The 13,383-nt window shown below is 54.7% G+C and overlaps 1 protein-coding gene across 2 annotated transcripts; it reads left to right on the top strand.

Moving 5' to 3' along the window:
* Positions 1-3,247: 3,247 nt before the first annotated feature.
* On the top strand, positions 3,248-13,102 carry DLK2 (delta like non-canonical Notch ligand 2). Of its 2 annotated transcripts, none has more exons than XM_057370125.1 (6): positions 3,248-3,367; positions 5,482-5,583; positions 7,120-7,183; positions 9,451-9,581; positions 10,184-10,328; positions 10,856-13,101. In XM_057370125.1, exons 2-6 carry the CDS (start codon positions 5,511-5,513, stop codon positions 11,631-11,633), a joined length of 1,191 nt encoding a protein of 396 aa, XP_057226108.1. In that variant the 5' UTR covers positions 3,248-3,367; positions 5,482-5,510; the 3' UTR covers positions 11,634-13,101. The 2 variants fall into 2 exon arrangements, with proteins under 2 accessions (XP_057226108.1, XP_057226117.1); XM_057370134.1 differs by lacking the exon at positions 3,248-3,367 and adding an exon at positions 3,397-3,509 and having other exon boundaries at positions 10,856-13,102.
* Positions 13,103-13,383: the final 281 nt, after the last annotated feature.

The following is a 13,383-nucleotide window of genomic DNA, read 5'->3' as shown; positions in this document are numbered from 1 at the left end:
ACATGGCTGTAGGGCCAGTGAGCTGTTGTTCGTTGTGGGCTGGGGTGGAATTGGAAAAGCAAGGGGGGTGGGATGGGGGAGAACATTTGTTTTAACCTAGAGACCCCGGGCTGGTGCTGTGCGTAAGGAGGGGAGGGTGACTGGGAGAAAGAGCTGTAGAGGATGAGCTGGCAGCTCAGAGGTGTTTGCAGTTTGTCTCCAGCTTGTTTGTGCTGCTTTTCTGCCTTTCTCGAGGAATTGAAGTGAGCAGGAAGGGGTGAATTTGTCTGGGCTTCTGTGCAGGGGAGAGACTCTGCTCTGGAGAAAGCTTCTTGGGGAAGGAGAAGAGGCAACATTACCTGATTTCTCAGCCCGGCATCCGCGTCTTGTCCCTGATGTGTGGCTGCCTCCAAGGTGCAGGTTCCAGACTCCGGAAGAAAGGGAAGCAGCTTCAGCTGGTTTTGACAGGTAATTCCTCCCTCTGTCTGTGAACGGTGATGGTGTGTTGGGATGACAGCAGGGGAGGGAATCTTCATCTGGCATGCATTGGAGGGGAGACCATGACAAGAGGTTGCTCCAGTTCCCACTCCAGGTCTCTGCTTTGTAGGATTTCCTTCACTGGAGGGAAAAGCCATGGAGGACTCCGATGGCTAGGAAAAAATTCTGCCTAATTCTGACCCAGCAGCTGTTGCATCTGAGATGCCTCTAGGGATGGCACGGCAAAGATCAGAGTCTAGTAGAGCAGGGTCTAAGCCAAGAACAGGAATTCCCTCAACRCCCTTTTCTTGGGTCTGCAAATAGAGCTGCTCTGATTAAATCATACTGGGCAGTTCACAGACTGACAGAGCAAGCCTGAGACTCAGGATTGTGCATAGGGATGGGACAGGAGCTGTTCAATGTGGAGGAAGGAGTGCACCCAAGATCCACATTGCWTAGGTCCCCTCTCCCTCCTCTGTATTCCCCAGTTTTACTTCCATCCATACCTGCCTGCTTCTGTCTGCGACACTCACATGCAAAGCCAAAACCCAAAACACATTTCCTCAGATATCCCACCTTCTGAAATCCCACTCTGGGTTTTGTTCTTCATTCCCCTTCCTCGGAGTTCAGATTTTCAGCCACCAGCTTTACCTCCTCAGCCTGGACAGCCCTCACTCGGCAGGACAGCTCTCACCTCCAAGAGAAGGAGCATGGRGAGAGCCACGTGTCCCATTCTGCTGTCTGCAACCTAACCTCATCTCCGTCTCCCAGCGCTCATGCTTTCGATGCAGATACTTCTGGATATCGGCATGTGAGGGGTCCCTCTGCAGGCCCCCTCCCATTCAAATGAACACACAGCCCATTCAAATGAACACACAGCACCCAGGAGGTTTTCCTGGCATGTTTAACCCGGTGAGGTTTAAGAGCACCTGGGCATGGCTGTGCAATGACGTTGCAGTGCAGTGCGGTCGGGACCGGGGCAGATCCCAGCAGAGGAGTGTGGGAACAGGTGAGGAGGCTGCAGGAGGTGTTCTATCTGACACAGATGGTGAAGGTGGTAGGATTTCAAGGAAGAAGTAAGGGTGAGGCTGAGCAGCCTACAGTCACTCACTGTTGGGGGTGTCACCAGTAAACCCTTGGCCTCCTACCATGAGTGGCAAAGGGTGCAAGGCAGGGTGCTCTGGGTGTCAGAGGAGAAAGGTGGATCCTTCCAGGTCCTAGAGCTACRGGAGAGGCTGTCTGGTTTTAAACCAAGTACCAGAAGCTGTGCTAAGCTCCAGACATGGTAGGAATCAGGGCTCAAAAGCAGGCTGAGCTGGCTGTGATGGATCGAGGGATGAGAGTRGATGTAAAATGACAGGAAGCATCTCAGAATAGAGATGGTGCACACCTGTCTCATAAATACCCACAGAACTGATGGAACAACCAAGCAGGAGATTTGGACATCCCTGTCCCTTGGTGGAATAGTTACATGGGGTGATGGACACAGGAGGAGAAGGGCAAGGAAAGGAGCAGGGCTCCTGGCTGGCAGGAGAGCAGCAAAGAAGCAGAAAGAAGGCAGCTTCTACAGAGGCAGCTAGTGTGGTAGGCCCCCATTTTATTGCTCAGGCATGTGCTCTCCAGGCCTGCCATCGATGAGCAAGCAGGGATCCACACTCGGGGTTGGGAGAGACCTTGGCTTTGATGTGGTCACTGCCTGTTGGAGTCTCACAGGGTCCTGGGGCCTGCAGAGCCACCCATGGCTGCCACAGGGTGCTGACAGGGTTGTCAGGAGCTGCAAAGAGCCAGAGAAGGTGAGAGCAGGGATGGGTTGAGCTTTGTCTAGTGAGATGAGATGGAGTGTGAAAGCATCCACCAAGTGCATGTAGGACATGATTCTTCTTCCTTCCCGGTGAAAACCAGCAAACCTTCTGGGATACAGGGGTAGAAAATGGCTSACAGATGTGAACTTGTAATCTACTTAAGGATTGCTAGGACCTTTGAAGGTGACAGATACGATCTTGTCGAGTAGCAGAAAGGCCATGCAAGGTGAAGAGAAGAGTGGGCAGCTGTTCCCTCTGAAGATGTGACAGCCCAGACCCTCTCCCACAGTTGCCTTATTGTTCCTTATTGTCCACTGAAGTGCTGTGGTCCATGGCTTGTGAGTGGCAGCAAGAGAAATGCTGGGGACCGCAGCTTCGCTGGATGGCTTATTTTTTGGTGGGTGACCACTTCACGTAGAACCTTTATTTTAAGGACGGAGGTTCTTAATCCTACAGTTTGCTAGAGGAGGTGTGTTAGTGGACCCCGGGGACAACAAGGAGAGGCTGCAGGAGGCGTTTTCACCTATTGGTATTATTTCAATTAATCTCAGCAAAATGAAGGCTCAGACCATGGCTCACGTATTTCTGAGTAAGCCTCCAGGTTGGGGGTCTCGGTGTYCCGCGGGACCGAGCCCCTGCCCAAGCGATGGGGGCGAGCGCTGCAGTCCCTGCGGGGGCCGCCAGCCCGGCATACCCGTCCGTGCTCTGCGAGTGGGTGCTGGGGGCCGGGGCCGGTGAGCCCCCGCAGCCGCAGCCCCCCGGGGCAGTGGGGGACGGGCGGGGCCGTGCGGGGTTCCCCCCGGCCCCGGAGGCGGCAGCAGGGCAGGGGTGAGCGGGCAGGGCGGGCCGGGTCGGGGGCTGCCTGCGGTTTGGGGCGGCGGGAGGCGGGATGTCCCGGGGAGGGAGCGGGGATGTGCAGGCACACGCAGCCTCTGGCAGGCGGCCGGGGCTGCACGGCGGCGGCGGCGGCGGGCGGAGCGGCGCGGCACACGCGGCGGCAGCTCCCTCCGCAGCCCCGCGCCTCCCCAGCCCCGCCGCCGCCGCACCGGGCATGGCCGCCCCCCGCCGCCGCGCCCCGCGATAGCCCCACGACCCGACGCGTCGCCGAGGTGAGCAGGGGGCAGGGGGACAGCGCTCGGCGCGGACACGCAGCCCCCAGCCCGGCCGGCCCCCTTTCCCCGCCGCCGCCGCCGCGGCCGCAGGGGGACCGGCGGGGTTCCGCGAAGCGTCCCCTCCGGGCACGGCAGTGAGGTGGGTGGGGGGAAGGCGAGCCCCCCGTGGCCGTGCCCGTCCGGGGTGCGCCGGGGCTCGGGGTGGTCCCAAACCCCCGGGGGGCGGGGGGCGGGGGGACAGGCGCGGCGAGGCGCAGCGGCGCGGCATCCCCGGGTTCCCATCCCTGCCCCCGGACCCCAGTCCAGAGCGGTCCCGATAGCCTTCAGGCTAGGGGCAGTGCCTGACACTCCACGTCCTGGGGATGTCCCCRACCGCACTGAGGTCCCTAATACCCYCGAGAGGGAGGTTRGTAGACTCCGGGGGCGTCCTTGCAGCACCTAGAGGTCTGGTAGAGCCCAGCCCAGCCAGGTAGAGGCGGAGGGGGACGGAGGGAGCTGCCTCGCTCGTGTTCTCGCCACCCAAAGCCAGGCCTGCCYAGGTGGGAGCTGCTCACACCTCTCCCGGGCACCAGCTGCTGCCCAGTATGCCGGGGTCCGCGGCGACTCGGGGGATTCTCCTGGGAGCAGCACCCATGGGATGGCTGCGTCAGGAGGTCTGAGAGGCTGCGCCTCGAGTGGTGATCTGTGGAGGGAAAACAACCTTTGCAATGACATGTGGTTGGAGGTTATGCTTCTCATGGCCCTGAAGGAACATGATACTCACTCTCCAGCCCTAAATTATTTTATGAGTTTCATAGCAATTGCTTCGCCCTCCCTTGAAATGCAGCAGCTGTTTGCCACTGCCCAGTGTTTAGGGGCAGGAGGTGAAGGAGGGTCCTGCAAGTATGGTGTCAAGGGGAGGAAGGGGGGATACTGCAATCCATGGTGGGATTTGGCTGGGGCAGTGACATATAACATCCKGTAACCCCTCTGAAAATGCTGCATCCTTCATTCGTGATGGTTTGTTTGCTGGAGAGATGCTTCAAGCAACATCATTGCTTTTATGGGCTATTTTGTCTGGTCCAGGCAGCTGAAGCTCTTAGAAGGGACTCTGAAACCTCTTCCTGCAATGCATGTGTACGTGTATGTGGATGGGAGGACTTACACCCCCATCTTAGAAGTCTCTTACACAGCTRTGGACCAAACACAATCTTCCAGAGCTGAAGAGTCAAGCTGAAAGTGGAATGGCCCCTGTTCATCACACCCACGCAGCTGCATAGAGTCTGCTCCATACCTTCACCATTCTCCTAACAGAACTGTTTAACCCCTCCCATCTCATTACAGTAATATATTTATGATATCACCCTCGAATTTCCTGCCCTTAACAACCCCAGAAGGCTGGGAGGGAATGAAGCATTTTTGGAAAGTATTTAATGCTACTTCAAGAGGGCAGGAGGCGGTCGGAAAATAGATGGGTGCAGGAACCTTGGGCTGACGGGGCTCTCTGCAGGACAGCTGGGGAAAAGGGCCTCACCTAGTGAGAAGTGTGTGTTCACCTTTCCTGCCCGGGGCTGCAGCCCAGGTCTAGTGCCTGTCGCTTCACTCTCTGGCTTGGACAATGAAAGGGGGCTGCTGTTTAYTGCCTGCTCCTCTGCTAGATCTGCTTGACTCCCTGCTCTCCTGCAGGGTTTGAAAAGCATCCTGRGCACTGTAAAAAACACTCAGCCCATCTATTCATTCGAATGTGCACAGGAGAGACCTYGTTCAACCCAAAGTAGGGAGGGAAGATTAAGGTCCCAGCAGCTGGATTGGTAGTTCTGGAAGTTTCTGCTCTCTTGACAGCAGCTACCAGGGACGAGTGCTCCTCCAAGATGGGATGTAACACCCTGAGCTATTACATACTCAGGATTGAGCGTGCACACTCAATTCTGCTATACACACATTTTCAAAAGCTTTTTAATTCTTGGTGCCCTAAGGAGTCTGGAAGGACAGGGGGAATGTGGTGACAAGTCTGCATAAAACTGGATGTTTCACCTCRAAACTGCCAGGTAGCAGAGAGGAAGGGATGTGTGAAGTGAAGCTGTGCAGGCAGCCATGGGATTTTGCTGAGCTTGCTCTTTTTCTCTCTTTAGGTGTTCATCTCGGTGGGGCCACACTGACCATGCTCAGGAGCTTCTGTCTCCAGCTCATGTCCTTGATTTGGATCCTCTTGGCCCATCACCAGCTTGTGCAAGGTGAGTCTCTGTAGACATGGATCCTTCTCTTTCATATCCATCTTTCCAAACCTGTCCTTGGCATTGCTGAAGTCAACTCAGTTTTCCATGCAAAATAGAGATGGCCTGACCTGRAAGAGCAGAAAATCCTACTCATTAATCACCTGGGGTGTGACTGAAAGCACTTTAAAAACCCTTGTCCCCAGGGGTGGCAGTGCCTGAGCAGACTGGGRCAGTGAGACATCCCTGCTGCTCTGTGTCTGTCAATTAGGGTCAATGGGTTCCTGAACCAATGAGCTTGTTCAGGGGGAAGAAGGTCCCAAGAGTGAACAGCTAATCCTGGATCCAGCGAGACAAAATCCTTTCCCAAAGATCAGTTTACTCTATCCCTGCTCCAGATAAGCAATGAATTCCCAAAGCCATGTGCCAGGAGAGATGGTTACAAATAAGAAAGGTGATGATACCTAGGCTGGGGGCTGAGCAGTCCCAGGATGCTGCTCCAGCCCTGTAGTGACTTGTTTTGGGAGTCTCTTACCCTCAGCAGTGGGACCTGCTGCCTCATTGCAGCAAAACTTCATGCACAGGGGACTTTTTCCCCTGTCTGCTTTCCCTGGGCAGCACAAAATGCTGTTTGTAAAAGCCTAAGCGCATCTCTTGGCATGGGGGCTTTAAAATGTTTCAGTCCAGGATGGTGGGGCTCAGTCAGGTAAAGGGCTAGCCTGGGATTGTACAAGGCTTCTGGAGAACTCCCACTGCTTCTTGATATTTGCTCTAATTGTACTGCCCATGGAGCCAAAGTAAACCAGCTCCCTGTGGAGCTAAGATGTAAGCAACTGATGGGGGAGATGGGAAGGTGGAGATGAAAGGGAACACCTGGCACGAAGGAGAGGATGAGAAGTGGCATAGYGAGGCCATGGCTCAGTTACAGCTTCTGTGGCCTTTAAATAAATAAACAGAACTGGATACCTGGCCCCATGTGATGCCAAGTCCTGCTTCCCTGTGCTGCAAGGGGGGTGCTGGCAGCTGGGTCTTGGAAGAGGGCAAGAGACCCAGCCAGACCACTCTGTGCCAATAGCTGTCCTTGGGGGTGGTGACACCCTGGGAGCTAAAGAAGAACCATTCTTTCCATTTCCATCCTTTGTGCGCCTTGCCCAGCCCTGAGCTTTCCCACCATACTTGCTGCAAGACTGTTGGGACCAAGGTCCCAGGTGGGYCAGTCCCTCTTACACAGGTTGTCTTAACACATGGGAAACCCCAGCTCTTGCAAAGAAGGGCCCAAAATCTAAGGGAGGCAGAAAAGAGAACGTGAGGAAGATGACCAGAGACTGGGTGATTTTGAAGCAGAGCCCCATTTCTCGATGAAGACTATTATTGCTGCTTGGGTTACTGTGAAATCCTCATTTCTTGTGTGCATCCAGCCAGCAAAAGGAAGGTTGCCCATCCTACAGTTCTGGGGGAGAGTAAGCTGTGCACTTAAGGAAAAACCCAGGGCCATGGGCAGATCTGGAATCATCAATAGTCYCTGCTTAACCCAACTTCACATCTCTCTCCTTGTAGGGGATGACTGTAGTGAGCGCTGTAATCTCGCCCACGGCTGCTGTGATCAGGATGGGAAGTGCAGGTATGGCTTGTCTTTGCTTCTCTGCTGCTCCTGACTGGAACTGCTCTCCCTCCTTTGTTGCTGTGTCCCTGGTGCCTACATCTCTGCCTGGAGATGAAGCACCTTCTGCTCCACTCAACCACACCTGGAATCAACAACTCTGCTTTCTTCTTACCTGACATCCCCTGGAATGGGAGATTCTGATGCCTCATCCTCTTGCTGGTTCCCTCTGGCCTTTGCTCCAGTGCTTTCAGGGTCCCCACTTTCACACACTGACCAATGTTATTCTGCTGAGCCTTTTTTGTCTASTGAGGAACCCAGCTGTGCCTGGGTGATGGGAAGAGGCCCTCAGACTAAGATATGATGGGGAAAGTCATCAGACAGCAGGGCAGGTATGGGGGTTGGCCAGCTTGCTTGGCCTCCTTGCTGATTGAGGTTGAGTTGCTTTCTCTGGGGGCATGGAAGAGAAGAGCTGCCAGCATGCATTTAACTGAGGGCTTCAGGGATCTGCTCTCAGAAGCCTGAGCTTGGTGAGGATCACTGGATGTTTTCATGAAGGGTTTACCAGCAAGTTGTGAGCTACTGCAGCAGAAGTGCATATGTGGTACTTGCATCCCATACTGGCATCCCAGCTCCAGCAGGAGCCCAGATCCTGCAGGGTCAAAGCTCAGAGCCTGACCCTGCACTTCAGCCTGGTAAGCACCCATATGACTGCTCTGGGCTGCCACAGCCCCACAGCCTATTGTCCCCCTGTAGGACCATCTGGAGCCCCCATCCTACAAGGCAGTGCCAGGAGGTGAAGGCTGCTTTGGGCTGGCTGGGACACCTGTAGCTGCATGGGCACAGACCACCCTGCTCTCCTTGCCAGGGCATGGTCAGCCCCCTTTCACAGGACAGCCCCCACTGTCACATCACACCTGGGCAAATTGTCCTTACTGACTGCCACATCAGAGAGTGTACAGCTCTGGTTTTGCTGGGCTCTCATTTACAGCTGCATAGAACTCCTCCCTGAGCCCTTTAGGCAGCTGTGGCGGGTTGGGGCAGCACAATGCTGCAAAGCCGTGGTGAGAGGCCCCATGGCACCGTGTGGCAGGTGTCCCAGCTGCAGATCTTTCCGCACATGAGTTGCTGCTGCAGATTTCAGGCCTCCAGAGCATTTGCTGAACCTTGCAGCTTGGCAGTACCTCAAAATCACCCCACAAACTCAGGCAGACTTACTTGGCTGCTTGCCTGSCCCCCTCCCTGGCAATTTTTAGGTTGGCCATCTCCCTTTTGGAGAAGGGGCAGAGCTGATGGCATGTGCTCCCTACAGGTACTGGTGGGTAGGGTTGTCCACCTCCCTCTGCTCAGGACTGTCAGGAATGAAAGTACTTCTCCAGACTCTATCAGGCATATGATATCACCTCTATTCCCATCGAAGTGCATTTAATTAACATATGTATATATTTAACCATTTTTCTCTTTTTTTTTGGCTCTTTGCAACAATATACAGTAACAACAGTCAGCCCAGGTTTGAAAGTGCAGCCTTGGGCCCGCCCAAAATAGCTGCAGTCACCACAYATTGCGCTGAAATGAGCCCCAGCCATGAAAATGAACTCCCTTCCTTACTCTAGAAACTGTAGTGTTTTTGTTAGGTTTARTTTCATGCTGGTTTGAGTATAGCTTTAGTTGTGGCTTGGTGCCACCTCCTCTCAGTTCTCATCTTGTTATCACTTGTTTTCCCCCTTGAGGCTGGCAGGTCTGAGGGACGCCTGCCACTGGAGCAATGCAGCTTGGCTTTACTTAGCCACTGCCACTGCCCTGCTCTTCTAGGGCCAGAAGGCTCATTGTGAGCTGCCGGTTTTCCTGTTGTACTGCCCTTGTGAGCCGGCTGATAAGCCTATTCCATGCACCAGCCATAGCGAGCAAGGTTTCACAGCTGGATTACAGTACACTCCAGACAAAACATGACACACATCATAATGCAGAGAGGAGCAGGGAAACGGACCTCAGCAGCCTCTTGTCCTTTTCCCTCGGGAAGTTCAGAGTTAAGGATGGGCTTTTTCCTGCCTGCCAGAGTGGCTGTGTGCTGTGGGAGGCACAGGAACTGCTGAGCTAATGCAGCGGTGTATACAAAGCAGCTGGCTAGAGGAGAGCAGAGGGTCGTGGGCAGCAAAAGTKAAACTGCTGAACTCTGTTGCTGTCCACTCACCCTCCCTGGCTGCAGAGGGTGAGTCTGCTCATGCTCTGCTTGCTTCCTTGGACAGATGAGATGCCAGTACTTACGATTCTGCCCTGTCCTCCTGCAGGTGTGATCCAGGCTGGGAGGGGGAGTACTGCGAGGAGTGCGTGCGCATGCCGGGCTGTCTTCATGGGACGTGCCACCAGCCTTGGCAGTGCATCTGTCACACCGGCTGGGCTGGCAAGTTCTGTGACAAAGGTGAGTTGTGGGCTGGACATCCCAGCCTCTGGTGTTTAGGGCAGAAGCCCAGCACATGCTGCATGGATGTGTGAGCCAGCATAATCAAAGCAGCCAGAAGCCACCTGGGTGATGCTGTTTTGGCTGCCTGGGAGGTGRGATGGTGGGTGGCTGCCACAGCTGAGACCATTCCCTTCCTGCAAAAGAGGCTGCTGGCACTTGCTTCCTGGCTGCATGGCAAGAGCTGGCATGACACTGGCCGGCTTCAGGTAATGAGGCAGATGAACTCATTACATTTCCCATGCTGAGTCAAGACTCAAAGCAGCATCCCCTGCCTTCCCCAAGACTTTCTGCCTTCAGCAGGTGGCTGGTGGAGTTCCCTTCTCCAGCCCCAGAGACTTGCCTGTACCACAGGGTCTCCACTGGTTAGACAGTTGGTGTGCACAGCATCTTCACTACCACATAGACACAGCACTTCTTTTGCTGCAGGTGCCCACTGGAGGAGAGAACAGAAGTTCCTGTCATTTCTCCATCCCCAGGGGGTTTGATGGGTTGTGTTGGCACTGAGTTGGCCACACCAACCCTCTTTTCTCCCTAGTTTACGCTATTTTTTTCCCCCTCAGATATACACATCTGCGAACACCAGTCCCCATGTCAGAATGGGGCACAGTGCATCTACGATCAAGATGGGGAATATTCCTGCTTGTGTCCAGAAGGTTTCCACGGGAAGGACTGTGAGATGAAGACAGGGCCATGTGAGAAGGCAGGGTGAGACACTGCAGTGAGACTACAGACAGCATAAACTTTGGGTCACACACTGCCAAGTGGAGGCTCAGCTTGGCTCGTTATCTGTGAATTTCCATGCACTAAGGGAGTTAGGCCAAAATTACCTTTGGCTTTGGTTTWGCAGCATGCAGTGCACAGTCCCACTGGGGCAAGGGCTTTGTTGCAATCTGAAGAGATTCTTGTCCCTCACTGCCATAGGTGTGATGAGCTGACATCCATAATGCCTTTGGGGAGCATCAGGAGGGCATGTTTCCTCTTCAGATCATTTGGCTGAAGACCTCCCCTGGTGGGTGGTGGGCTCATGCACAGCCATAGCCTTTGAGAAGGTCCCAYGGCCTCTCACTCAAGGAGACAGAAACTCCCACCCAGTGTTGTCCTTGAGATAGCTGCCCCCATGGAGAGAGCTGGATATACTGACCATGCAAGCAGCCCTGTGTGTTTACCTCCCTGGGGTGGGGGAAGCTGCTTGCTCTCCAGGGCCATGACCTATCCTTGCTCTCTCCCCACAGGTCTCCATGCAAGAATGGTGGGCAGTGTCAAGATGAAAACGGCTTTGCAAGCAACTTCACCTGCCGGTGTCTCGCTGGCTTTGTGGGGACTTTCTGTGAACACGACGTGGAYGACTGCCTGATGCGCCCCTGTGCCAACGGGGCCACCTGCCACGATGGCATCAACCGCTTCTCCTGCCAGTGCCAGGTGGGCTTTGAAGGGCGTTTCTGCACCATCAACATCAATGACTGTGCCAGCCAGCCATGCAAAAACGGGGCAAAGTGCTATGACCGCATCAATGACTATGACTGCTTGTGTCCTGACCGTTTCACTGGCAAAACCTGCGAGATCTCCGTCCCTGAGCCCACCTGGTCTCCTCCCTACCATGCTGCAGATCCCGAGAATGGTGGGGCTGTGAAAAGCACCACTAGTGAGACGCCGGGGGTGACACAGCCGGAGCCTGTCAGGACCGTGGTCACGGGGCGGCGYGTGGCCAACCACAGTGAGAAAGAGCCGGGGGGAGGGTTGTTGAAAATCTCTGTGAAGGAGGTGGTGACCCAAAGGGACTCGGGGCTGAGCGAAGCCCAGCTGGTGACAGTGCTGGTGTTCGGGGTGCTGACAGCAGTGCTGGTCCTCATCACTGTCCTGCTAATGCTGAGGAACTGGCAGAGAGGCCGTCAGAGGTCAAACTGGTGCCAAAGCCCTTCTCAGGCTGCCAGAAAGCTCCAAGACCAGGAGTGTCAGGTGGGCATGCTCAACACCATCTTGATTGAGCCAAGGAAGACCACAGARCTGTGAGCTGCGAGGACTCTGAACTGGGCCCTGGCAGGTCATCATGCTGGCAAACMCCACGAACTGCACCCTGTGGAGCCACAGCGGCACCGACCGGGCAGCRGGGATGGGCTCCCAGGGCAGCAAACACGTTAACGAAACCCTGGGTGTTGAGCATTGGTGTGACGGCCCTGCTTGCGTCCAAGGTGTCTCCTGTCTGGCTCAGCTGGCACCCATGGGCATCTGAAGGCAGGGCTGTTGGGCCAGCCCTGCAGAGGAGCAATGGTGCACTGCTTGCAGCAGCCCATGCCATCCAAGCGCCGATATCATCCGACACGAGTGTTCAGGAACAGGACRGGTAGTGCGAAGGAGGGCACAGCCCTCTTGCAAGCCCAGATGCTGACAGGCCCTTGGTAACTCCTGTCTGTGACTACTGGAAGGGGCTTTATCCTCATTTCTGCTGGTGTTAGGATGCTTCTTCCAGGGCCTTTGGGACCGTTGTGGCTGCATGGGTCTTCCTGCCATAGTACTGTGTGGGGTAGTTCCTGGCTGTTTCTGGAGGCTGTCATTTCAGATGCCATGTCTCTAGGGAGTGACGAACACCCTTGCTCCCTGGCCTTGTGGTTCTGTGAGCCAATTCAAAGAGACTTWAAAAATCATTGGAGGTCTCATGCCCTTCCTCTGCCCTGGCTGATGCCTGCCCCTCTTGCTGTCAGAGCTGGGATTACAAACATGTTCCCTGCTTTCCTCCTGATGATCCAGGGGTCTTTCTGACCCACTTACCAAGCCGTCCTTTCTGGTCTGGCCACAAATGACCAAGATCCTCTGCCTCTGCAGTGTGCACTGCTGCCTCACCGTTTGTTCTCCTCTGGGRTCCTCTGGGACTGAGCTGGTCCTTCTCATATGTCCTCATAGGTGAAGCTGGAGATGGACAAGGCTGTGCTGCGGCTGGTTCAGGAGCAATACGGGATCCAGGTCCTCCTTTCCTCTCCCATTCACTCTGAGGCAGGCAGCTGTCTCTGACTTCAATCAGTCATTGTAGCRTTTCTTCATACAATGGCTAAACTCCCCACAGTGGATGTGGGGAGGACAGGCTACCGAGCCTGGGATGAACACAGGAAGCAGACACAAAACTGCCTTTGCCATTGCTAAAGCACAGCTGCTAAGAGACAGTAGATGGTCAGATCACCTAGTCTTTGAACAGGTCCTCCTGCCTGTGCTGGTCTGGTGTGCAGCAATCAATGTCTCTCTCCCAGCGCCAGGGATTTCTGTACCTCCTCATGGGCATAGAGGGCCAASCAGTGGGGCACAACCCCCCACAACCCAAACCCTACTACTAGCTTGTAGGGTTGCAGAGCTGGGTTCAAGGTGGTGTGAGGTGAGCCAAGAAGTGACCACTCAGGCAGGAGAGAGACCTGGGAGGAGAGACTGGAGCTTCATCAGAAAGATTATTTTTTTAATACATGGATGGATGATGTACCTTTATCAAATAAAATAAGTACAAGCTCAGAAACTGTGTACCAGAGAATCATAAAACAATTTAGGTTGCAAGGGACCTCTGAACACCAACTCCTGCTCTCAGCAGATCCAAGTAGATCAAGTTCCTCAGCAGCTTGTTCTTGATGAGTATCTCCATCATGTCCCTCAAGAATGCAAACTCAGACTGGTACAGGAGTTGTCCCGCCTTATTCTCTGTCTGCAGGGATTGGGATGGCTCCTACAGCCTCAGGGAAATGAATGGCACCTACCTAAGGGTAGCATAGCAAAGGTGTGGGCT

This window comes from Malurus melanocephalus, unplaced genomic scaffold (assembly GCF_030028575.1).
Source record: "Malurus melanocephalus ecotype Western Australia unplaced genomic scaffold, MMel_1.1 scaffold_5, whole genome shotgun sequence".
NCBI lineage: Eukaryota > Metazoa > Chordata > Aves > Passeriformes > Maluridae > Malurus > Malurus melanocephalus.
This window is presented reverse-complemented; position numbering and strand designations above follow the sequence as displayed.